Here is a 27,097-nt window from a genome sequence, read left to right on the forward strand (position 1 = left end):
AACCTTTATGTCTGGTGGCTCTTGAAACACTGACTCCAGCTGCAGTCCCCGCTTTAAGAATCTCATCCAAACTCTTAAACAGACTTTGCTTGGCAAATTCTGCACCATTTCTTCTACCATACTTTTTCCTTCCACTCAACCTTCAATGAACATGCTTGGATGCAGCGCTTTGTGAACAGGCAACTTCTTTAGCAATCACCTTTTGTGGCTTGCTGTCCTTGAGGAAGGTGTCTCTGCTGAATGATGGTCTAGTTAGTAGCCTTCCCCATGATTGAGTAGGTCATAATATGGCCATAACATCTATGTATAGCCTTTCTATTCCCCCCGTGAGTTCGCTTCGTTCATCCTGGTCGGTGTTTACATCCCACCGCAAGCTAACGTGCAGGTCGCACAGCGCATGCTCGCCGACCAGATACTGAGTGTGGAGCGGACCAACCCGGACTCCTTAGTTATCGTCGCTGGTGACTTTAACAAAGGTAATCTGACCCACGAACTTCCCAAATACAGACAGTTTATAAAATGTCCGACCAGAGAGGACAACATTCTGGATCACTGTTACACCACCATCAGAGACGCTTATCACGCCGTCCCACGTGCTGCACTGGGCCAATCCGACCACATCATGGTCCACCTGATTCCTGCATACAGGCAGAAACTAAAGCTCTGCAAACCTGTTGTGAGGACGACAAGGAAGTGGAGCAGTGAGGCTGTGGAGAATCTCCAGGCGTGTTTAGGCTGTACAGACTGGGATGTGTTCAGGACTACTACCAACAGTCTGGACGAGTACACAGAGGCTGTGACTTCCTACATCAGCTTCTGTGAGGACAGCTGTGTACCATCATGCACCAGGGTGAGTTACAACAACGACAAACCCTGGTTCACAGCTAAACTCAGAAGGTTAAGACTGGATAAGGAAAAGGCCTTCAGGAGTGGGGACAAAGACATATACAGAGAGATGAAGTACAAGTTTGGCAAGGCAGTGAAAGAGGCCAAACGACTGTACTCTGAGAAGCTCCAAATCCAGTTCTCAGCCAACGACTCTGCGTCTGTCTGGAAAGGGCTCAAGCAAATCACCAACTACAAGCCGAAAGCCCCCCACTCCATCAACGACCGACGCCTCGCCAACGACCTGAACGAGTTCTACTGCCGCTTTGAAAGACAAAGGGACAGTCCTGCAACCATCTCCCACGACGCCCCCCAACAGCTGCAGCCACAATCCACCACCCCCACCTCCCCAACCTCAAGAGGGGCCTTGGCACCTCCAACCCCCACCAGCCCCCTACCCACGCCGAGGACGGCTCTTTCCATCCAGGAGAGGGACGTCAACAAACTCTTCAGGAGACAGAACCCCCGGAAAGCTGCTGGTCCGGATTCTGTCTCACCAGCCAGCCTGAAGCACTGCGCTGATCAGCTGTCTCCAGTCTTCACAGACATTTTTAACACCTCACTGGAGACATGTCATGTGCCAGCCTGCTTCAAGTCCTCCACCATCGTCCCTGTTCCCAAGAAGCCAAGGACCACAGGGCTTAATGACTTCAGACCCGTCGCCCTGACCTCTGTGGTGATGAAGTCCTTTGAGCGCGTTGTGCTCTCACACCTAAAAGACATCACCGACCCCCTCCTGGACCCCCTGCAGTTTGCCTACAGAGCCAACAGGTCTGTAGATGATGCAGTCAACCTAGCCCTTCACTTCATCCTCCGGCACCTGGACTCCACAGGAACCTACGCCAGGATCCTGTTTGTGGATTTCAGCTCTGCCTTCAACACCATCGTCCCAGCTCTGCTCCAGGAGAAGCTCTCCCAGCTGAGTGTGCCCGACTCCACCTGCAGGTGGATCACTGACTTCCTGTCTGACAGGAAGCAGCGCGTGAGGCTGGGGAAGCACGTCTCTGACTCCCTGACCATCAGCACCGGTTCCCCCCAAGGCTGTGTTCTCTCTCCTCTGCTCTTCTCCCTGTACACCAACAGCTGCACCTCCAGTCACCAGTCTGTCAAGCTTCTGAAGTTTGCGGACGACACCACCCTGATCGGACTCATCTCTGATGGTGACGAGTCCGCGTACAGATGGGAAGTGGACCATCTGTTGGACTGGTGCAGCCAGAACAGCCTTGAGCTCAACGCTCTAAAGACAGTGGAGATGGTTGTGAACTTCAGGCAGAACCCAGCCCCACCTGCCCCCATCACCCTCTGTGACTCCACAATTGACACTGTGGAATCTTTCCGCTTCCTGGGAACCATCATCTCCCAGGATCTCAAGTGGGAGCCAAACATCAGCTCCCTCATCAAGAAAGCCCAGCAGAGCATGTTCTTCCTGCGGCAGCTGAAGAAATTCAACCTGCCAAAGACTATGATGGTGCACTTCTACACAGCCATCATTGAGTCCATCCTCACCTCCTCCATCACCATCTGGTACGCCGCTGCTACAGCCAAGGATAAGGGCAGGCTGCAGCGTGTCATTCGGTCTGCTGAGAAGGTGATTGGCTGCAGTCTACTGTCGCTCCAGGAACTGTACACCTCCAGGACCCTGAAGCGGGCAGGGAAGATTCTGGCTGATCCCTCCCACCCCGGTCACAGACTCTTTGAGACTCTCCCCTCTGGCAGGAGGCTGCGGTCCATCCGGACCAAAACCTCACGCCACAAGAACAGTTTTTTCCCATCTGCCACCAGCCTGGTTAACAAAGCCCGGAAACCACCCTGACACTCTCCCTTTCCCCCACACACCCCCTTTTTTTGCTGACAGGACACCTGTAACTTGTAACTCTATGCGTTACATTAACGCTCAGCTTGGACTCCTGCTTACTTGCACTGCTTTACTTGCACAATGATCACCTGCACTGTTGTATTGCTCTTGCATCTTATACTGCTCTATATTTACTCTCACTCACTTAAAACTGTGCACTTATATTTATATTATATTGTAGATATGTTTGTACTGTTTAATTTGTACTGTATTGCACCGACTATGCCAAAACAAATTCCTTGTATGTCCAAAAACGTACTTGGCAATAAAGCTTTTCTGATTCTGATTCTGATTCTGATTCTGATTCTGATTCTGTATTAAAAATCCTATTTTTCATGGAATGCAATAAATAACATTTTTGAAGAGCCTGATTTTGGGTTTTTATTGGCTACAAGCCATAATCATCAAAAATGACAGAAATAAATAGAGCATTCTAGGCTTACATGCTTGTTAATGGGTCAAGAGCCAACATCTTGTTGGTGTTGTAGACTAAATCGCTGAGTGAAGCTTATCTTACTTTGTTGTTCTGCCTTGGTTAACAGATTGATAGTGAAGTTAGTCCTGTGAATGTTTTTAATTAAGGCACATTCACAAAGGCTCTTGTTTTTTTTATTGTATTTAATGAACTCTGATAATATTCAATAAATATAATAATAATAATATTCTTTTAAAATGCAGCTTTTGATCTTCACACAGATTTCACACAGTGCTTTTATTTTTAATGTGCTTTTCCTTTTGGAAGGTAGTTAACTTAATTTGCTAATTTCAAACCACTCACTATATTTGTGTTAGAGTCACGAGTATCAGTGTCACCGTCCTAATAAACAGGTTTCTGGCAGGTTGTATGTTTTAAAGATGAACCTTGGTGTCATTTTAATGGCTGTTTTCACACTGAGCACACATTCTTTGCGCTGATGTAACTCTAATGAAGCCTGCTGATATCCTGAAGTCCAGATGCTGCAACAGGGACCCGTTTGGTGCTATTAATAAATATCCGGAGGCATGCAGCAGTCCAAATCTGCAGGGCTTCTCATCTTTGTTCCTTTTCAGCATGATCAAGAATAAAGTGTTCTATTTCTTGTTTATTAGAGTCAGCTGCCCTCCAGAAAGACTGGAATCTCTGCATTAAACTGGTTTCTGATGACTTTTAAAGTCATGAGGTTTCAGTTTATCTATTTTTTTTATGGGCATTGAGGTTAGCACACCCTTGATATCAAACAAATGAGGCGATTACCTAGCAGCAGAATGGACAGCTATGTGGTACTTCCTTCTCTCTGCATGTTCAGCACCATAAAGTATCTTCTAACAGCAGTTTTGAATAGAAATGAGCATGGCTAATTTCATGTAATACATGTGAAAGAATGTAAAATCATCATACATCATTTCTTGTTTATATTTTTGCAAAAGATAAGACAAATAATATGTGGCTTCACACAGGCCTTTCCAGTCTCTCAGTCCCAGAATATGAGAACATGCTTGTTTCACTCTCCACTGCTTCAACTGTGTATTTTAATAATTATTGCATGGATTACTTTGGATTAGTCCAAAGACATGCCTGTTAGGTTAATTGGTCACTCTAAATTGCCCTTAGGTGTATGAATGAGTGTGCGTGGTTGTTTGTGTGTTGCCCTGCGATGGACTGGCGACCTGTCCAGGGTGTACCCGGCCTCTCGCCCATAGACTACTGGAGATAGGCACCAGCTACCCCGCGACCCACTATGGAATAAGCGGTAGAAATTGACTGACTGACTGCATGGATTACACAAAATTATATTTATCGTAATTTGTATGGATTTAACTGTAGCAGTTAATGAATGTTGCATGGATTACATGGAAAGATCTCAACTTATTTTGACACTATGTTGTCAAAACTGAATAGAACGGATTATTTCCTATAAATGGGTTTGTCACATGACGCTTCCAATACAAAAGTGTCATTTGTGGTGATGGTGAACCTGCTCTTGCAGGAAACAGGAACTGGACGCAGTTGCATTTTAAGATGTGAAAACAACTGGAGAGTATTTCTGTTCATTTTAAATACTCCTCATCTGTGACATGAAAGTATGATTACATGAATGTTGGGAAGGCTGGTCAAATATCCAGCTAGAAGGATGACCTGTGGTCAAGGTGCAACTTGCTAAGCAGCATTTCACCAACCATATGTGGGGTGTATGTGTATACATTTGAATCTGTATGTATAATTCTGTCACTGCGTTGATAGGAGAAAAAAAAAAAAAAATTATTACATTTGTGCGCACAGTTTTTGTGTTTAGCAGTGACTAAAATTGATTGGTAGGTTTATAATTAAATCATAAAAAAATAATGTAAAACTTTACTAAAAATCATTAATATCGATATTTGGTGAGGTTTGGACTTAAATAAACCATTTATGAATTCTTATTTATTGTCAAATATTGTTATAAAGTATTTTGTCCAACTTGATTCATACACCTTATGATAAAATTAACATTTACATTCTGTGGTTAAAATCTTCACAGGAAGAAACATGCATTTTCATATTTATATTCAACATTTATCTCCAGGCTGGAAAATGTTCATACTTCCACAAGATGTCAACAGGAAACAGTTTTTTACAAACATTCTGGTTACAAACATAATTTCTAGTTGAGGTCTTGTTACAGTCTTGAAAATCCTGGCCGGATTCTGCTTTTAAGACCAACCGGAAATACGGGCTTACCAGTACCAAGATTCACCAAGGTTTTAAAAATTTCAAAGAGTAGAGTAACATAGTGCTGCTCCTACCGCACTTGTTGCTGCACATGTCCAGTCAGCTGGCTGAATGAAGACTACTAAAGTTTTTCCTCGCCCTCAGACAAATTCAGCTGTTTCAAAGTATTTTCATTTGCAAAACAACCCGACTGTCATGTTGTAGAAACTAAAGGAGGTAGTGCTTGTTTTAAAACTGCAGTTGGCCGAGTTATGAGTTCGCATGTGTTAAGTAGTCGACTGCAGGCTAGCTACCTAAGCATCCAGATTAGATAAAAAGAGTTACAGTATTCTGCAGAAAAGTAAAGCATGCTTGAAACCTACTACTATGTTTAGTGGGTGTCTATTCAATATTTCTGCTTAAGCCTGTGGATGAGTAATAATTGTTGCTTTTCCTCTTTAAGTAAAAGCAGTTTGATCATGTAATGCATGCCTTGTATTAAACATGTTTGCATTGGGTGGTTTGGTTATCATAAAGGGTGTATTTTTGTTCCAAAGTTGGTTGTTTTGCATTAGATAACTGCAACATAACAGGGCTAGTGTCTGTGTAATTAACTGCACGACTTATTTATCACCTCTTGATGCCTGATTTCTCATGTTTCTGCTGTCACACTATAACTGTAATTACAGGTTCTTCTCAAAAAATTAGCATATTGTGATAAAGTTCATTATTTTCCATAATGTCATAATGAAAATTTAACATTCATATATTTTAGATTCATTGCACACTAACTGAAATATTTCAGGTCTTTTATTGTCTTAATACGGATGATTGTGGCATACAGCTCATGAAAACCCAAAATTCCTATCTCACAAAATTAGCATATTTCATCCGACCAATAAAATAAAAGTGTGTTTAATACAAAAAACGTCAACCTTCAAATAATCATGTACAGTTATGCACTCAATACTTGGTTGGGAATCCTTTTGCAGAAATGACTGCTTCAATGCGGCGTGGCATGGAGGCAATCAGCCTGTGGCACTGCTGAGGTCTTATAGAGGCCCAGGATGCTTCGATAGCGGCCTTTAGCTCATCCAGAGTGTTGGGTCTTGAGTCTCTCAACGTCCTCTTCACAATATCCCACAGATTCTCTATGGGGTTCAGGTCAGGAGAGTTGGCAGGCCAATTGAGCACAGTGATACCATGGTCAGTAAACCATTTACCAGTGGTTTTGGCACTGTGAGCAGGTGCCAGGTCGTGCTGAAAAATGAAATCTTCATCTCCATAAAGCTTTTCAGCAGATGGAAGCATGAAGTGCTCCAAAATCTCCTGATAGCTAGCTGAATTGACCCTGCCCTTGATAAAACACAGTGGACCAACACCAGCAGCTGACACGGCACCCCAGACCATCACTGACTGTGGGTACTTGACACTGGACTTCTGGCATTTTGGCATTTCCTTCTCCCCAGTCTTCCTCCAGACTCTGGCACCTTGATTTCTGAATGACATGCAGAATTTGCTTTCATCCAAAAAAAGTACTTTGGACCACTGAGGCTTCTCTGTAGCCCAGGTCAGGCACTTCTGCCGCTGTTTCTGGTTCAAAAGTGGCTTGACCTGGGGAATGCGGCACCTGTAGCCCATTTCCTGGATGTTTCTACTCCAGACTCAGTCCACTGCTTCCGCAGGTCCCCCAAGGTCTGGAATCGGCCCTTCTCCACAATCTTCCTCAGGGTCCGGTCACCTCTTCTCGTTGTGCAGCGTTTTCTGCCACACTTTTTCCTTCCCACAGACTTCCCACTGAGGTGCCTTGATACAGCACTCTGGGAACAGCCTATTCGTTCAGAAATGTCTTTCTGTGTCTTACCCTCTTGCTTGAGGGTGTCAATAGTGGCCTTCTGGACAGCAGTCAGGTCGGCAGTCTTACCCATGATTGGGGTTTTGAGTGATGAACCAGGCTGGGAGTTTTAAAGGCCGCAGGAATCTTTTGCAGGTGTTTAGAGTTAACTCGTTGATTCAGATGATTAGGTTCATAGCTCGTTTAGAGACCCTTTTAATGATATGCTAATTTTGTGAGATAGGAATTTTGGGTTTTCATGAGCTGTATGCCAAAATCATCCGTATTAAGACAATAAAAGACCTGAAATATTTCAGTTAGTGTGCAATGAATCTAAAATATATGAATGTTAAATTTTCATCATGACATTATGGAAAATAATGAACTTTATCACAATATGCTAATATTTTGAGAAGGACCTGTATGTGTGCTGTTGACTATAAGTAAATGAGTAAACAGTTGACAAACATTTAAGTATCTATTTATTTTCGAGAGCTCTAATTGCCTCAACCTGACAGGACGAGTATTGCTAGGTGGATATCCTGTGAAAAGGCCTCTCTATTCACTTCATTTCTTCCGTGTGGCAGGTGCTATCTTCACCGACCAAAATCCCTCTGAATTAGATGCCCTGTGTCCTTCTCCTCCTGGACCATCAAGAACCCAGCGGAACTATGAGCGGATCGGAGGAAGGACGGGAGCCTCGTGAGTGAAATAGCATCAAACGTGATGCTCTCTAAAAATTGTAATTTTTTAACTTCTGCTGTAAGTAAACGTTGTTTTTTTTCTCCATTTTGCAGTTTCTGTCAGACTCTGATCCACCTTCTGAAAGGGAACATTGGGACCGGTCTGTTGGGGCTGCCTCTGGCTGTGAAGAACGCCGGGCTGGTGGTAAGTGCACGGAGAGGTTATTATTCAGTCATTCCAGGTGAAACCGGTCGTCTGGCCTTTGAAAATTAGATTCTGCTTACATCCCTGTCACAAGTGGATAAAAGACAGAGACAGAGCAGTGGCAGACTCTTTCAGAGGTGCCTGTTATCATAATAACACATTTTCACACACAGATTGTGATCAAAGGAACAGGAAATAAAAAAAAAGGAAGAAAGCTACGTCAAACATCTACAGAAAGTTACTCAAGGAACCAGTCTTCTGTTCTGTTCTGCTTTCCAGATTGAACTGCTAAGTTTATTTTTGACAACCAATCGATTGATAGTTTCATCAATAAACTTTTCAAAAACTGTAAAGATGCAAACAGCTCTGTTTTAAAACTGATACCAGCTGTGGCAGGTTCTGGAACCCCGGTGCTCCTGTGCGCTCTGAGGCTATGATATCAGCGGAACTGGAAGAAAAGCGTAAAGGAAAGAGTGAAGGTGCCCACTCCTAACGGTGGGGCGCAGTCAGACCCACAGCTGGCACTGCACAGTCTTCCATGTAGCGAACAGATCCACTGCTGCTCTGCCGAATCTTCTCCAGGTCTTAGATGAGAGATCAGGTCAGGATGAAGGGTCCAGTCCCCGTGCCCAGGACCGCTTCTCTGTTCAGATTGCTGGGGGAGTACGCTGCTCTGATAGAGTGCAGATTTGTGCACACCCAGCACAGCAGAATAAGTATAAAAATAAATCAACAGGGATTGATAATACTTACAATTGGGATGCATATTTAACACATTTTGATCTGGGGCTGTTGAAGAAACATCCAGGGCCTGGTTTACATGTTCTCCCCATGCATGCACTGATTCTCTCTAGGTACTCCAGCTTCCTCCCACAGTCCAAAGCCATGAGGGTTAGGTTAATTGGTTTGTCTAAATTGCCCTTCGGAATGAATGTGGTTATTCATGATCGTTTGTCTAATAAAAATACTTAATAATAATAATCATAATAAGAAAAATAATATTGTTATTATTTTACTTGTCTGGTCCTTGAATGCATCTCGCTGTCTTCTTGTCTCTAGCTTGGACCTGTCAGTCTCCTGGTTATGGGAATCATCGCAGTCCACTGCATGAAGCTTCTTGTGAAATGTTCCCACCACCTCAGCGTCAAGTAAGTAAAAAAATACATTTCAGTTTGTGGTTAAAAGGCAAATACAAGCAAGGGAAGTGAGGTTTTATTTGGCCTACATTAAGTGTTTGCTTGTTTCAGGTTTTGCACAGGAGGGTGGAGGTCAGAAACAACTTAATGCAACCTTTTAACAGCACAAAAGATTTTAGTAAATTAAATATGTGCACACCATAAAATAGTTGTCATGATGTTTAAAGTTACTTCCTCAACTGTGGGCAGCTTCTTTCCCTGTTTAGATTGTGTTTGTTCAGGCTCGTTTAATCCTCTCTGTTGGGTGAAGCTGAAACCTAAAGTTATATTACCTGCCTTTTAAAGTCATTCACTTATTTTCAGCAAAAAAATCAAAAAACCCACCTGGAATTTATTTTCCTCTGTCTGTTTTCTTGACGTTTGGCTCGTTGTGTGCCGTGCCAGCTCCAGCTGATTAGTTGTTGCAGGCTGACAGATTACACTCCACTAAGTCTCTATTTTCTGCTCAGTAATCAGAGGCCCTTTGGCAGCTTGGCGTGTGTGCACTCGCACTTTCGTCAACGCAGCCAGGCAAATCCCAGACATCATGTTTACACTGAATGTAATCAGCTCCACCAATCAGAAGCTGGGACTGTGCAGTGGGTGTTTTTAACATTGACTGCAGCTGAACCATCAAGTCCACGAGGCTCCTGTATGTTAACTGGCTGCTTCAATTCAATTCAGTTTATTTATATAGCGCCAATTCACAACACATGTTGTCTCAAGGCACTTCACAACAGTCTAGTACATACATTCCAATTAATCCTAATCATTGAACAGTGCAGTCAGATTCAGTTATTTATTCAAATTGGATAAAAAGTTGTTCTGTCTAAGGAAACCCAGCAGATTGCACCCAGTCAGTGACTTGCAGCATTCACTCCTCCTGGATGAGCATGTAGAGACAGTGGACAGTCGCTGGCGTTGACTTTGCAGCAATCCCTCATACTGAGCATGCATGTAGCGACAGTGGAGAGGAAAAACTCCCTTTTAACAGGAAGAAACCTCCAGCAGAACCAGGGTCAGTGTGAGCGGCCATCTGCCACAACCGACTGGGGGTTTGAGAGAACAGAGCAGAGACACAAAGAGAACAAAGAAGCATTGATCCAGGAGTCCTTTCTATGGGAAGGAAAAGTAAATGTTAGTGGATGTAGCTCATTTAGTCGTTTCATCTAGAAAGAAAGAACAGATAAACTTTGAGCCAGGGTGAGCATTAAGTTGTTGCCAGCAGAAGCTCAGACGATTCCCCTCTCCAGAAAGGTGTCACAGGTAGACACAGAGCCAGGCCAGGTGTAGCTTCAAGGAAGAGAAAAGAGAGAAGAAGGTTAAAAGCTGAAATAACAGCAAATAATGCAAAATTGGAGAGTAGTGTGAGAATGTAGCGAAGATGGTGAAAGTGGTCATTATGTCCTCCAGCAGCCTAAGCCTATAGCAGCATAACTACACAGATAGTTTCAGTTTATCTATTTATATAGAGCTTATTTACAACAATGTCGTCTCAAGGCACCCCACAAAGGGTCCGGAACGGCGCGGCGCCGCCGGGGAGGCCAGACCAAACCACCGAGTGCCAGAGCCCGGCCACCCCAGAACGGGCCACATGTAAGGGCACTAAGTAAAATAATAAACTGATGAAGTTTGTCCATCTAGAGCCCACTGATGGCCATTGTTATACTAAAAACCACAAGGATTGGGATACCTCTCTCTGTCACATTGATTATAACCATTGGAAAAGAGAAGGGGTCATACAGGTAGCAGAAATGGAGGGTGTGTTTGCACCTCAACCATAACTGAGCCGGTTTAGGCTAAACCTGACTCCCCCTTACTCCAACCAACAGGGAGGGAGGAAGGCGGAGGTAAAAAAAAAATAAAGAAGACAGCTCAGGATAATCTAAGCCACTCTAACTATAAACTTTATCAAAAAGGAAAGTTTTAAGCCTAGCCTTAAAAGTAGACAGGGTGTCTGCCTCACGGACTAAAACTGGGAGCTGGTTCCACAGGAGAGGAGCCTGATAACTAAAGGATCTGCCTCCCATTCTACTTCTAGAGACTCTAGGAACCACCAGTAAACCTGCAGTCTGAGAACGAAGTGCTCTGTTAGGAACATATGGAACAATAAGATCTCTGATGTATGATGGAGCTAGATCATTAAGGGCTTTATATGTGAGGAGGAGAATTTTAAATTCTATTCTGGATTTAACAGGGAGCCAATGAAGGGAAGCTAAAGTAGGGGAAATATGATCTCTCTTTTTAATTTTCATCAGAACTCTTGCTGCAGCATTTTGAATCAGCTGAAGGCTTTTAACTGCATTTTGTGGACATCCTGATAGTAAAGAATTACAATAGTCCAGCCTTGAAGTAACAAATGCATGGACTAGTTTTTCAGGGTCACTCCTGGACAGGATATTTCTAATTTTGGCAATGTTCCGGAGATGAAAGAAGGAAATCCTAGAAACCTGTTTAATATAGGATTTAAATGATATGTCCTGGTCCAAAATAACGTAAAAAACCTTGGTGTTATTACTGGAGTTCAATTTAATGCCATCCAGGTTAAGTGATTGACTAAGCAGTTTCTTTTTTAAAGACTCCGGTCCAAAGACGACAACTTCTGTCTTGTCTGAATTTAGAAGCAGAAAATTTAAAGTAATCCAAGTTTTTATATCTTCAAGACATGCTTGTAGTCTATCTAACTGGTTGGGCTCATCAGGATTCATGGATAAGAAAAGCTGAGTATCATCAGCGTAACAATGAAAATTTATCCTATGCTGCCTGATAATTTGACCTATTGGAAGCATATATATAGTAAAGAGAATTGGCCCAAGTACTGAACCCTGTGGTACTCCACAATTAACCCTGGAGTTTAAAGATGATTTATCATTTACATGAACAAACTGGAATCTGTCAGACAGATAAGATTTAAACCAGCCTTGCGCTGTTCCCCTGATGCCTGCAGCATATTCCAGCCTTTCTAAGAGAATATTATGGTCGACTGTATCAAATGCAGCACTGAGATCTAACAGAACCAGTACAGACACAAGTCCATTATCTGAGACCATAAGAATATCATTAGTGACTTTCAGCAGAGCTGTTTCAGTGCTATGATGAGCTCTGAAGCCTGACTGAAACTCTTCAAACAGGTTATTGCTGTGTAAATGCTCACACATTTGATTAGCAACTATTTTCTCAAGAATTTTAGATAAGAATGGAAGATTTGATATAGGTCTGTAATTTTTCAAGTCATCTCGATCAAGCGAAGGTTTCTTAAGTAAAGGTTTAATTACAGCTACCTTAAAAGCCTGTGGTACATATCCATTTAATAAAGATAGATTAATCATATCTAAAATGGGGCTGGTAATCAGAACACTTCCTTAAATAATTTGTTTGGGATTGGGTCTAACATACAAGTTGAAGGTTTAGATGAAGCTAATATTTCTGATAACTCAGGAAGCTCTACAGAATCAAAACAGTCCAAACACAAATCAGGTTCTGCAGTTATTTCCAATGTTGTCTCACTTGCTGAGGATGAAGTAATCATCTTCGGGAGTATGTCAAAGATTTTCTTTTTAATAAAATCAATTTTATTTAAGAAGAATCCCATAAAGTCATGACTGCTGAGAGCTAAGGGAATGAATGGTTCAACAGAGCTATGACTCCGTGTAAGTTTAGCAACTGTACTAAAGAGAAACCTAGGATTATTCTTGTTCTCTTCTATTAATGATGAGAAATAAGCTGTTCTGGCTTGGCGAAGTATCTTTTTATACAACAGTAAGCTATTTTTTCAGATTAAGTAGGAATCCTCTAGGTGAGTAGAGCGCCATTTTCTCTCCAATTTTCTAACATTGTGATTTAAAGTACGCAGATCTAAATTAAACCAAGGAGTTGGCCTCCTATTAATGATCATCTTCTTTTTCAAGGGGGCTGCATTGTCTAATGCATCACACAATGATGAAGTAACACTATGAACAAGAGAATCAATTTGTGAAGGGGAAGAAACAAAATTATTGCCCTCCACTGTGTTTTTCTGTGATAATGAGGAAATTAAAAGTGGAACAGATTCTTTAAAGGTTGTTACAGCATCGTCTGATAATGATCTACTGTAATGAAATTTTCTTTCAGGTGTGGAATACTCGGTTAAATTAAACTCAAAGGTTATTAAGAAATGGTCAGACAGGACAGGGTTATGAGAAAATATTGTTATATCTTTACACTCAATGCCATATGTCAGCACAAGGTCCAGAGAATGAAGACAAAGGTGGGTAGGTTTGTTAATGTTTTGAGCAAAGCCAATTGAGTTTAAGATAGCATTAAACGCTATATTTAGGCTATCACTTTCAGTGTCAACATGAATGTTAAAATCCCCCACTATAATAACTTTATCTGTATTTAACACTAAATTAGATAAAAGGTCTGAAAACTGATCTAAAAATTGAGAGTAAGGGCCTGGTGCACGGTACAAAACAACAAACAGAAGAAGTTTTAGTGCTTTGCAATTTGGATGAGGCAAACTAAAGATTAAATATTCAAAAGAGTTGTAGCTATTGATTGGTCTGGGACTAATCAATAAATCGGACTGAAAGATGGTTGCTACTCCTCGCCCAGCATTTCGAGGAATGTGAAAATTCAAATAATTAGTAGGAGTTGACTCATTTATAGTTTCTGCCAGGTTTCTGCGAGACAAAATAAATCAATCTGATTGTCATAAATCAGGTCACTAACTAGCAAAGTCTTTGAAGAGAGAGATCTTATGTTCAGTAAGCCACATTTAATTGTTTTATTTTTATTTTTAGTCTGAGTTGTGTTTATTTTTATGAGATTTTCCTTCAGCTTCACATCTGTTGTTGTATCTTCACTGCTGACATGAACTCAACGTTAACCACTTAAAGTGGATTACGGATCAGAAGCATGAATGAAGACCGTCTTCCAAAGGCCACAGTCAGGAAACGCTCCTGTATCAGTCTGAGAATTGCACAACACCGTGTTCATGAAAAATAGACTTTTCTGTTTTCTTAAATGCAGAGTCATCACTTCCTCTCATGGACATGGAACAGTCACATATCGGTTGCAAAACCGTGTCTTTGTATGAATACATATGCAAGTTGATATGTATTCATACATATCAACTTGCATATGGACAGAAGAAGTACTTTGAGTGGTTTCCATCTCTTACTTTAGTGACTGTTTCCCTCCTAGCCTTCAGCTGGTGATTTTTCAAGATATGCCGGACCGTTGGGTGTATTTGCGGTTAATTTTGTCATTCTTTCCCGATACAGAGCAGGTCTTTGCTGCAAGTTCAACATTTGGTTTTCACTTTTTGTCCATTTGTTGTTTTTCTAGGATGAACCAGCCATCTATGACCTACGGAGAGGTGATGCAGTACGGGATGGAAAACATGTCGTGGCTGAGGAGGCATTCACGATGGGGAAGGTGGGAGAAAAGTCAAGCAGTTAATATGTTTATATATTCACTCATGTCTCAAAATATTCCTGGAAGAGATTTCCTCAGCAGACTTTGGCATTAAAGATAGTAAAGTCTCCACAAAACAATTTATGATTAGAATAACAGTTAAAATTTGTTAAAATATCATGTGAAATTACTATATTGTGAACAAGATTTAAAGAAATTAATTTTATAATAAAATATAGGTTGTCTGAATTTGTCTGAATGTCTGAATTTACCTTAAAAAAACAAATTGGAAAATAGGATGAATGATAACATTTCATAAAGATAACATTTAACATTTATGTAAATTCTTGCTGCTTTTGGTGAAAACATTTTTCATTGTCAAGCTTCTCTCCTCATTTCCATTTATATCAGCGAAACAAAGGACACATGCCAAAAACTTTATTTTTGCATGTGGCACAAATAAAAATACTGAGGTATGTCGAAAAGAAAGTGTGGCCTCTATGTACTCTTAAAATCTAAGGTTTTATATCTTTACATAATGAAATTTATCTGCTTTAGACATCGGCTGGGTTGAGATTCTCATAGTATGATAAACCTCAGTAGAAATATCTTTTCATGTTGTTTATGTATAAAATTTATAACAAAATGTTGAATAATGTATAATTGCTTTTATTGAAAACAGAAAACTGTTCTTGCTACTATTTATTATAACACTATTATAACATTAATTATCACAATATCTGCACCATTTATTTGTTATTCAGACCTTTTACCCAGATTTTAGCAAAAACCTAGTAGTTTTACAGTATTTTATATGAAGAATAATGTACTTTTTGCTTTTTGGCTTTTTATAGAGTAACACAAGAATAACAAGCCAGTACTGACTGGTTATTTAGTTGGGTTATCTGCTTTAGCAGTGGGCCTTTAGTTGGCTGCTTTACAGACATGCCACTTATAGGCTGCAGTTTCTACACCATAAACATTACTAAAAAGCTGCATTTATTTTTCTTTGAAGTGAGAATACAGTGCAGCAGCCTTCTTCCAGCCAGCTGCCTGGCAGTGCAGAACAATTTCTGTAGGAAGGGGGCAATGTTATAATAATAAACGTTATTATTTATTATATAATAATGAACTTTATGCACCTGTGCAGTCGGAGGAAAAAGCAAAAAAAAAAAAAAAGTCTAAAGTTGTGAAAGCAGGATGCAACAGAGGAATTATCATTTATAATTATATTTAGCTATTAGTTAAAATCAGTTAGAAAATCTTAGATAAAAACTGAAAAATAGTATTATTCATCTATCTGTAGTCTGTTATAGTTGCTATACATTAATGTGTGTGAACTACTGGAGGATAACAACTGTTTTCTTTCCTTCCGGCTCTGTGTGCTCCTCCTCTGTCTCTGTTTCTCAGTCGGATGGTGAACTTGTTCCTTATCATCACCCAGATGGGCTTCTGCTGTGTCTATTTTGTCTTCCTCAGTGACAACTTCAAGCAGGTCCTGATCACTCCCACATATACACACCTTTAAACACATCCTTTTACAGGCCGAACTCTGTCTGCTGCTGGTCCCAGTTGAGAATACAGGAGGAAGATATTTGCCCAGTCAGTGTAACATTTCAGGTCACCCCGTCCTCTTATATTTTACCGCCACAATATGACTAAATCTGGGTAAATATTTCGATTATAAACAGCAGAAATGTTAGCAAACAGAGCTGGATATCTTAACTCAGATTCTCCACTTCAGATTCTCTCAGGTCACACTAACACCTTTAGTTACAATGGAGGTTTTCACAATTTTTAATGTATATTTCTACAGAGCCCTCATTCAAAGATTATACAGATATCAATTAGAAGGTCAATACCAGTAGATGAAGTGGAGAAACCTGGTGGGATTTGGTTGAACTCCACTTAAGGTCATAAAGAATGTTTTCATCTTTCATACTAAAATAATATGGATTACTAACATCCTCACAGTCTTCCTCATTTATCCTCTCCAATATTAATCCATTTAGTTTGAAGGCAAAACATTAGATCGGCTTTATCTGTAGAAACCATCTTAATATGCGCCATGGTACTTGTGAAATGGTCCATCTCAGATGTTTAGATTACATCTTTGGTTGCAAGGGGTTGACACTCATTTAAGGAAATTTTGTAAATATTTAAATATGTTAAAAATCTGTACATTTTTCTCTCTTTCTCTTAAAAAAATGTGCTCACCAATGAGGTCACAGGAATGGCGACAGTTCACCTCTGACTTCTGAACTCTTCACTACTGATAGATTCCTTGTTTGAGTTTGTCTGGAATTTTTTAACAGCCTTTAAAAATCAATTCTTGCTCATTTTGTTTGCTTCGCATAAGATAAATCTTTAGGAACTGGTGGAAAATGCTTCAGTCTGATAATCATGGACATTCCTAATAAAGAGGCCTGAAGTTGAATCCTTGTAGTACATCTTCTAACCACTAGATGGTAGCATTTATCTGTTAATGTTTTCTAAGGCGCCATCTCTTGTGAAAGTTACTTTTTATAAAACGCCAAATGTTCTGATTAATACTTCTTCAGGCTCTTTGGAGGATGTTTTGAGTTTTTCTACTGCATAGCAAGGTTTCAGTTAATAATTCTTCTTCAATCTTTAGAGTTAAAAGTATGTTTTATGTCTGTCATACTGCATTATCTGCAGGGTTTGATTTGTGACAGGATCCTGGTTTGAAAAACACAAGCGTAACAATCTAATTAAAATAAAATGTTTTCTTTTCAAAGGTGACTATTATTAATTGGCACCACACTGGTTTATCTTTAGTGTTCAGGAGCCATTTAATGTCTGGTTGAGAAATTGGTCAGTGTCTAATGAGTTAACGATGACAGAAACATTCATCTGAAATGAACAACCTAAGGACCAAAGGTAAAAAGCAGCATGACTACAAAGAAAATCTTGAGAGAGTCAGAAGGTCTGTTGATCAAGACTTTAAAAGATTATAAGAAGGGTTGGATTCAACATGAGGGATGATTCAAGACTTTTGCACAGAAATGCACACTGCAGACCCCAGTTTGCAGATTTTTATTTGGCAGTAATTGACATCATCAGTATAAATTATTGCAAATCAAGTTTTGGACCTCGCTGACAAAAAAAAAACTAAATTGAAAATCTTCAGATGTTTGCAGTGTTTAATGTGGTCTCTTCATTTCATATTTCCTAGTGACCCAAAATGTTAAATTTAATCTGTTTTGGACTCAGGGCTCAAGACATACACCAATTTCCAGTTTTCATAAAGCCATGACCAATCGATGCCAGCTTAGCGCAGACCCGCTCCAGTCAAAAGTGTTGGTTTCTGGTTTAACATGGTCCGCTTTCATCCACTCTAAATGAGTTTGTTGTGCTCTAAAGCACTTCCTGTTATTTGACACAGTTCCTGATTTACCCTTTTTATAAAATGCATTCCCTTATCTGTTGAATCGCGTCTTTTTTTCCCAGGTTGTGGAAGCAGCAAACACCACCAGCTTTAGCTGCCAGGTGAACCACACCAACCAGACGGAGGTCCTGGTTCCCAGTTTCGACTCCCGTATCTACATGCTCATCGTCCTGCCCTTCTTCATCCTCCTGGTTTTCATCCCCAACCTGAAGTACTTGGCTCCCCTCTCTCTCATCGCAAACCTGGTCATGACTCTCAGTCTGATTCTGATCTACATCTATTCCATCATGGTAGCCTCCTCATTTATCTTTTATCTCTCATTCTGATTTATGTAATCTTCTTGACAACATCACTCTCTGGGTTATGTTTATTTATACAGAAAACAAACAAATCAATCTTAGTTTGGACATGCCCACACCGACTCATCTGTGCAGGTGGTGCAGTTGCGTCGCCTCTATTAGCACAGATTGTCAGGAGATGCCAGGATTTGCATATCTTGGCCTAATTTTGGGTCTCTGTGATCTGTATTCCTTTCAGTCATGAAGATCAGCAGAGGCTCTGCTGAAAGACAAATCAGGAATCTCAGACGACCCAGACGTCCTCCATCCATCTGGTTCAGAATGGACTTGATTGGGTCTGCTTAAATGTAAACAGCTAGTCTTTAAACAACAGCTGTAGATTAAACTAATTACTTACCTTATGGAATTTGATACCAATGAGCCATAAATTGGGATTTTTATATATATATATATATATATATATATATAAATAAATAAGTGTTTTTTAATCACATATACTTTTTAGCTTGTCATGTAAAAAGGACAATTTGGAGTTTATTTAATATAAAATTATTTTTGCGCCTAATATCATGCAAAAATTAATAATAACTAATAATAATTTTCAGAATCAGCTTCATTGCCAGTATGAAATCGTAAAACCCTGAAAGTGTACATTTCTAAATGAAAAGTCATTCCTTGCAGAAATACAGTTTATTCACTTTTTATAATAAGATCAACAGTGTCTTGTGTTGAGCTGTATTTGCAAACTGAAGCACAGAGTCATTAGAAATCAAACTGAGAAATGCAAGCCAGATAAAAAAAACCAAAAAGTCAGCAGCTCTGTGAGTCTTCAGTAGCAGAAAATATTTCCACAGGATGAATAAGACGTTTTGGACCATCAAGGGGCAAATGATGTGTTCAGACTGACAAAACACAGAGATGCAATGTTATTCTCTCATTCAATATGTGCAAATTCATGCACTTCATAGAGGAGTCAGGTCCTGATTCCTGGAACTAAATGTGTGCTGAGAAAATTCCTGGTCATTAGAGCTCCCATAGGATCTGCATCTACCATCCAAACCAACCTCAAAATGTCCCTCTGTGACAGCTTTCGGTACCCTCTGAATACCAGAGATGTCAAATGATAATCCACCTAATCAAACTCACTTAGTTTGGGAAATAGCAACACCAAATAACTATTACTGAGTATTAATATCTGGTTTCTAAATGGTGAGATATATCCAGATCAGTGAGAATGTCATTATGTTTGTCGGTGCAGAGGAACGTGGATCTTTTTCACTCTGTTTATTGGTGATGTTGTAAAAGTATTCTCTGTACAAAAATATGGCTCATCTTTTAGCTTATAGGAAAAAAGGTCAATGTTTTTGTAATTACATTCGAATCAATACTTCAGTGTGAACATTTCTTCATAAAAGTTTGCATCCAAACTCCATATATCCCCCCTTTTCCATTATTCCCTGTGCGCCATCTTTGCGGCTGCTCAGCTGATTGGATTTTGAGTTTTTTTGTGAATAACAGGAACAAGAGTGTCCAGATTACATGCTGTCTGGCCTTAGAGAATTTCATCATCCTGCTTCTGTGCTTTGCAGACATGCAGCACTTTGTGCGCTGAGGAATGGCCTTGCCTTGAAACGAAGCAATGTCTTGCATCAGAAACCTCACTAAGATTTGGGACTGCGATACATGACCCATTGGCTGGGTCCACAGCAACAAAGTTTAGAAAAACTGAAGGATACAGACTACAAGCAGTTTTACATTTACTTTCTCAGTTGCTCACTTTGCCTCTCCGGTTGTAGTTTAGCTCTGTCTTTTGTAGTTAAAATTTAAAGAAACATTAATGTTTCACTGAAAAACCTGCCTCATTTTCACACTTAATGACTAAATATCATCTTTAGTTCTTTTGAGGAGACTAAATTTAGATCCGAATTGCTGTTTAACAGGAACGTTCTTTGAACACAAATTGTTGTTCACTGACAGTTAATAGCTAGCATTATCTTTCATTCTCCCAGTTGTTGTTTTTTAGCAAGTAATAGCAGTTCCACATATAGTGTCCTGCGTATTTTTTGCTGCTAAAAGAGCACAGTGATTGTGTTAGATAATTGCTACAAGCAAAGGTAATTTGCAGGCATCAGCCAGACCATGATCTCTGCAGGCACAAAGTGGGGCGCCCTCTTCACCAGGTCTCATTTTAATGTGACTACCGGTAATCTGCGGATAGGACCCCTTGACTGCAGATTTAATTTGGGTTGATGTGAAACAGTTGTCTGGTATTTCGCCAGAACCAATCACTGATTAGCATTCAGAAAACCTTTGAAAGATTATATCAAATGTCCGGAAACGCTTAAAGCAAACGGGTAATCTTTCTTTCTTTTTTTCTTGAACCCTAACAGAACATCACGTACCCCATTGATCTACCAAAGGTCGGCAGATTTAAGGACTACCCTCTGTTTTTTGGGACGGCCATCTTTGCCTTTGAAGGGATCGGAGTGGTAAGTGACCAACTAGAGATAACTGAGCAAAAGAGTGATGAGAACCAGTTCGACACACTCAGAATCAAAGCAATTTTTAACATTTGTGAACTGGCAGTGAAAGTAAAATGTGTATCTATATTATTTAATGTAACCCAATGTATCACACCAGTTATGTGTCCATCATTGTCTATTAGGAAAGCAGGAACAGGAGTGTTTGTTTGAAATGAAAGCAATTATCAGGAACACATCATGCTAAAAAGTTGCTGTTTTACAGGTTATGAGAAATGATGAGAAGTATACCAACCAGGCTAACATTATGACTACTGACCTGTGAATTAGACTGATTATCTCTTTGTTCAGCTAATAGGCATTGTGTGCTAATAGTTGATGTATTAAAATCAGGAAAAAATAACCAAATGTAAGGATATGATTGAGTTTGATAAGGTCCAAATTCTAATCATATGGATACTGGGTCGGAGTATCTCCAAAACCGCAGCTCTCGTGGATCCAACAGACAAGCTACTATAGCTCAAATTGTTAAAGAAGTTCATGCTGGTTCTGACAGAAATGTGTCAGAATATACAGTTTAATGCGCATGGGGTACCCATGCTGGTCCTAATGTTATGCCTGATCGGTGCATGAAAACATTACAAATGCCTATTTTGCCCCTTTTCCATTGGCTCGATTTGGCGTCTCCATTACAGTTTTTTCTGTACCATTACCTAGTTTTTTGGTCCCTGCTCCTTAGCAGGTCTGAGCAGGGTGGAGTTGAGACTACATGTGACATGAACAGACTGACGTTCACTAATTGGCCATGGGAGAAGGAGAAATGAAACGTTTTACGCTGAGGTAGTGCAGGAAAAAGTTAATAAAACTCAAAAGTGACTACAACAATATAAAGGGCCACAATGGTCGGGGCAGGTCATACCGATGATTTTACTGTTTACAAACCATAAACCATGCCTGAAGGCTGAAAGAAAAGAAAATGGACAGCAGGTCAGCAGGCGGGGCGCTGTATTTAATAACATCCTAAACCACACATAAAATCAGCTGTTCCCCCAAATCACAGGAACCAATACCACCATGAAACGACGTGTTTTGGTTCGGAACCAGCGTCTGCAGGAGGAGGGAGCAGGCAGAGAGCAGCTGCATGTTATCAGACTACTTTCATCGGATCAAACGGGAATCCGCTGAATCCACGGAGCACAAATATCCAATATCCAACCTACAACTAACTTTAACGTCTCGGCGGTTTTGCGCTTCAACGTTCTTGTCCTTGTTATTGCCAAACTTCCTCATAAAGCCCAGATTGTAACTTCTTCAGGCAAACTTTGGAGCTTCACCTTCCAGACAGCAGCGTCTCTCCTCTCTGCTTCTCCTGCCACAACCCCATCACATCAGACGTTCCGGATAGGCTGTGGTCCAGATAATTATCCCAGTGGATCATTTTATACATGAAAAACATATATAAGACATTCTTGCATATACAATAAAACAAACGTTAATGGTGTTTAGTTTATTTGTGTTTTATTGTCTAATTATTTTTAGCATTTCACACAGATAATTTTAACGTGACAATCTCACACACTAACATTAATAGCAGCACACTGACGGCTGGAAGCAGGGCTTCAGCCATCAGTGGGTCAGTGGAAACACAGCAGTTACCGTACCGAGTATAGCGAAAACGAGAGAAGGGGAGCCGCGCCATCTAAAGTGAGGCAGTGAAAGAAGTCCAGAAAACTGTAGCTGGGGTTTTTGGCTGACACCTGGATTAAATGATAGCACTTCTTACTTATTTGTGGCATTTTGGTGCCAGATTATTGTTTTCATTTCTAAAGTCAGGAGTTCAGCAGCTGCATGTTTTTTTTTCTGCTTCATCTCCTCCATCACATTTATGACCAGCCTTCTTGGGACAATAAATATTTCATGCAAACTGCATGTTGCACACAGCTTTTTAACCTGACTAGTTTAAACACATTCACAGAAATTCAATTCAATTCAGTTTTATTTATATAGCGCCAATTCACAACACATGTTGTCTCAAGGCACTTCACAACAGTCAGGTACATACATTCCAATTATTCCTAACTATTGAACAGTGCAGTCGGAGTTAGCTTTTTATTCAAATTGGTTAAAAAGTTTTTCTATCTAATGAAACCCAGCAGATTGCATCCAGTCAGTGACTTGCAGCATTCACTCCTCCCGGATGAGCATGTAGAGACAGTGGACAGTCACTGGCGTTGACTTTGCAGCAATCCCTCATACTGAGCATGCATGTAGCGACAGTGGAGAGGAAAAACTCCCTTTTAACAGGAAGAAACCTCCAGCAGAACCAGGCTCAGTGTGAGCGGCCATCTGCCACGACCGACTGGGGGTTTGAGAGAACAGAGCAGAGACACAAAGAGAACAAAGAAGCACTGATCCAGGAGTACTTTCTATGGGAAGGAAAAGTAAATGTTAATGGATGTAGCTCCTTTAGTCATTTCATCTAGAAAGAAAGAACATATAAACTCTGAGCCAGTTTTCAAGGTGAGAGTCTGAAAGAGAGCACATAGAGTTTGTTACAGTTAAGCTCAGTCAATCGCCATGTCTAGGAGAGAGAAAGGGTTAAACACTAAAAGACAGGGCTATGTGGATCATCGGTAGAGGGTGAGCATTAAGTTGTTGCCAGCAGAAGCTCGGACGATTCCCCTCTCCAGAAAGGTGTCACAGGCAGACACAGAGTCAGGCCAGGTGTAGCTTCTAGGAAGAGAAAAGAGAAAGAACAAAGTTAAAAGCTGAAATAACAGCAAATAATACAAAATTGGAGAGTAGTGTGAGAATGTAGCGAAGAGGGTGAAAGTGGTTGTTATGTCCTTCAGCAGCCTAAGCCTATAGCAGCATAACTACAGAGATAGTTTCAGTTCAGATTATTTAGTTAAACGGCGCTTATTTACAACAATGTCGTCTCAAGGAACCCCACAAAGGGTCCCACTGATGGTCATTGTTATACTAAAAACCGCAAGGATTGGGATACCTCTCTCTGTCGGACTGATTATAACCATTGGAAAAGAGAAGGGGTCACACAGGTAGCAGAAATGGAGGGTGTGTTTGCGCCTCAACCATAACTGAGCCGGTTTAGGCTAAACCTGACTCCCCATTACTCCACCAACAGGAAGGGAAGAAGACGGAGGTAAAAAATAAGGAAGACAGCTCAGGATAAACTAAGCCACTCTAACTATAAACTTTATCAAAAAGGAAAGTTTTAATCCTAGCCTTAAAAGTAGACAGGGTGTCTGCCTCACGGACTAAAACTGGGAGCTGGTTCCACAGGAGAGGAGCCTGATAACTAAAGGATCTGCCTCCCATTCTACTTCTAGAGACTCTAGGAACCACCAGTAAACCTGCAGTCTGAGAACGAAGTGCTCTGTTAGGAACATATGGAACAATCAGATCTCTGATGTATGATGGAGCTAGATCATTAAGAGCTTTATATGTGAGGAGGAGAATTTTAAATTGTATTCTGGATTTAACAGGGAGCCAATGAAGGGAAGCTAAAATAGGAGAAATATGATCTCTCTTTTTAATTTTCATCAGAACTCTTGCTGCAGCATTTTGAATCAGCTGAAGGCTTTTAACTGCATTTTGTGGACATCCTGATAGTAAAGAATTACAATAGTCCAGCCTTGACGTAACAAATGCATGGACTAGTTTTTCAGGGTCACTCCTGGATAGGATGTGATAAGCTTTTACTCTGGATGCATGCATAATGCCTCAGTTAGATGTTGGGAGACATTCTGCACAGTTTGTATTTACTTGTCAGAACAATGGGTGCAGCGAGCCTTGTTGAGGCCTTTTTGAACTTGACTGATGCACCACTATGCACATATTTTGCAGATGAGCACAAAAACGGTCTGATTCTATCAGGTTCTGACATCATTTAATCTGACCTCAAGCATACAGAAACACACCATTTCTCCAGTTGGATTTAAGATGGAATGTTGCAGCCAGGTGCTGCTCATTTAAGGAATCAATCAGCTGATCATCAGTTCAGCCCCCTTGATAAAAGCAGGGCTTTTACACAGTATCATTGAGGAAGGATATCAGCAGTGTCTTTGGAGTAAATGTTGCTGATCATATGGGCAGGGTTTTGAAGAAACGCTGTCCATTGTACAGTAGGACCAAAAGAGAGAATAATAAAACATATTAGGAAAAACACCTTATCAAGCATGGTGGTGGAGGGGTGAGGATTTGCCGTTGTTTTGCCTCAACAGGACCTGAACACTTTGCAGCTATCAAATGAACCTTGAACTCACCTGTATACCAGCCTCAAATCCAAGACAATCTGTCTGACGAGTGAAACTTGGCGCAACATCATCAACAGGAGAAAGATCCCAAACATAGCAGCAAATCTACAACTGAATGGCTGCAAAAGAAAATAATTATCTGCTAGTTGAAGTCCAGACCTCAGTCAGGTTGAAAGTCTGTGGTGGGACATTAGGTACAGAGGCATGTGGTGTGTGTACATGTAACAGATTCTTCCACCAAAGTCTTGTTTTGAGGTTTAATTGGATGGTATCCTGCCTAAAGCCTCTATAGGTCAAGATCTCAGGTCCGAATGCTGTCTTTATATTATTATATTGCTCTCTGTGGGAGCTGTGGGGAAAAAAGAAAACCTTCATTTGTTCTTACCCGACACCAGCACAGTGTGCTGAAATGAATATAACTCTTCCGATCATGTTGGGCACAGAGCAGGGGATCTATGAGGTTTTACTGAAATATCAGTGCAAATTGGGCTTTGATGTAATGTCCAGATGGCACACATGAAGAGATCACAGCCTGAGAACAAGAGACGTTTTAAAGGAGTAAGCTTTAATGTAGACTCCACAGAAATTCCTGAAATGTTCATTGAGCTTTCAGCTGCTTTTTAATTGTTCCCATCTTGTTTGTGTCTTTGTGCGTTGGAAGGTCCTTCCTCTGGAAAATAAAATGCAGAGGCCGCAGAGATTCACCCAAGTTCTGTATCTGGGTATGGGCATCGTCACGTTCCTCTACATCAGCCTCGGCACCATAGGATACATGTGTTTTGGAGAGCATATAGGTGGGAGCATCACTTTAAATCTCCCAAACTGCTGGTAAGATGACAGGAAATTTAGAGAACTTGAAGGATATACTGCTCTTTGTATTTTGTCCACAATAAAAGATCAGATCCATAATTGTAACTGAATTTGCAGGTAGATGAATCTGATATGATATATCTTTGCTTTGTTTTAAAAAATGAAACATTTTGCACTGACATGATACAAATCTGAAACCTTTCTCTGCAGAGAAACAGCACAGTAAGAGCAGCGTAATGCTTAAAATGTAGAATTACAGGCTACTTATTCATAATGGGTTCTTTTTCTTGTAAAAGCTCAAGGTGGTCCTACAAGACCTATCTCAATCCAGACTGAGATGCCTACAGATGCTTCAGCCAGTAGAAATTGTACAGATCTGATGTTAACTAGGATTAGCCATGAGATACATACATAAGAAAAAAAACTCCTATAAAAACGCCATTAGATTATTTTAATAAATGCATTCTTGGTGTTTCATAGCCATTACTAAACAGTAAACAAATTTTTGCAAACAAAGGTTTTCTACACCGTCTGTAATTGTCTAATTAGACTGAAGTATTTTCCAGATTTGGGTGGAAAAATGTTTTTGTTTCCAGAATTTACTAATTAACAGATATTAATGGGAAACTGAATTTCTTTAAAAACTTGTTTTAGCCAACCAGCATGCTTTTTACACTGGTTTTACCTAGGGGTGCACCGGTTAATTGATCGGCCATAATTTCCTTAATTTTAGGTGAGCGTGATTGACGGATGCTTACATGTGAGACCGATCTTATCCACTGATCTTATCTACCTCCGCCAAGGTCTGAAAATCACCCACCGTCCCCTTTTGCTCTGCCGTGAGAGAGCGCTGACCGACAGACCCTCCCACGAGGTCACGTCTGCACATGTGCGGATCACAACTGTTAACAACATAAGATTGACACATTGAAGGTGTGTTGTGACCTTATGACACCCGACAGGGTCAGTTATAAAGAAAATTGGTATTGGTCAAAATCGGAATTGGCAGGTCAGGTTTTTTAAAGATTGGTGATCAACCTAAAACTGCAAACGGTGCACCCCTAGTTTAACCATTATGTCTGCCCTCCATTCATCGGTTTACACCATCCATCCATCCATC

The 27,097-nt window shown here is 40.5% G+C and overlaps 1 protein-coding gene across 1 annotated transcript in view; it reads left to right on the forward strand.

The window, feature by feature from the left end:
• Positions 1-27,097, forward strand: part of slc36a1 (solute carrier family 36 member 1) — a 60,807-nt gene that overhangs the window by 3,703 nt on the left and 30,007 nt on the right. Inside the window, exons 3-10 of the mRNA XM_047353907.1 lie at positions 7,830-7,944; positions 8,040-8,130; positions 9,190-9,278; positions 14,634-14,723; positions 16,113-16,197; positions 18,174-18,401; positions 20,801-20,899; positions 25,829-25,995. Coding sequence (XP_047209863.1) covers positions 7,830-7,944; positions 8,040-8,130; positions 9,190-9,278; positions 14,634-14,723; positions 16,113-16,197; positions 18,174-18,401; positions 20,801-20,899; positions 25,829-25,995 — 964 coding nt within the window. The remainder of the gene's footprint in view (positions 1-7,829; positions 7,945-8,039; positions 8,131-9,189; positions 9,279-14,633; positions 14,724-16,112; positions 16,198-18,173; positions 18,402-20,800; positions 20,900-25,828; positions 25,996-27,097) is intronic.

This window comes from Girardinichthys multiradiatus, chromosome 23, assembly GCF_021462225.1.
Source record: "Girardinichthys multiradiatus isolate DD_20200921_A chromosome 23, DD_fGirMul_XY1, whole genome shotgun sequence".
Lineage (NCBI taxonomy): Eukaryota > Metazoa > Chordata > Actinopteri > Cyprinodontiformes > Goodeidae > Girardinichthys > Girardinichthys multiradiatus.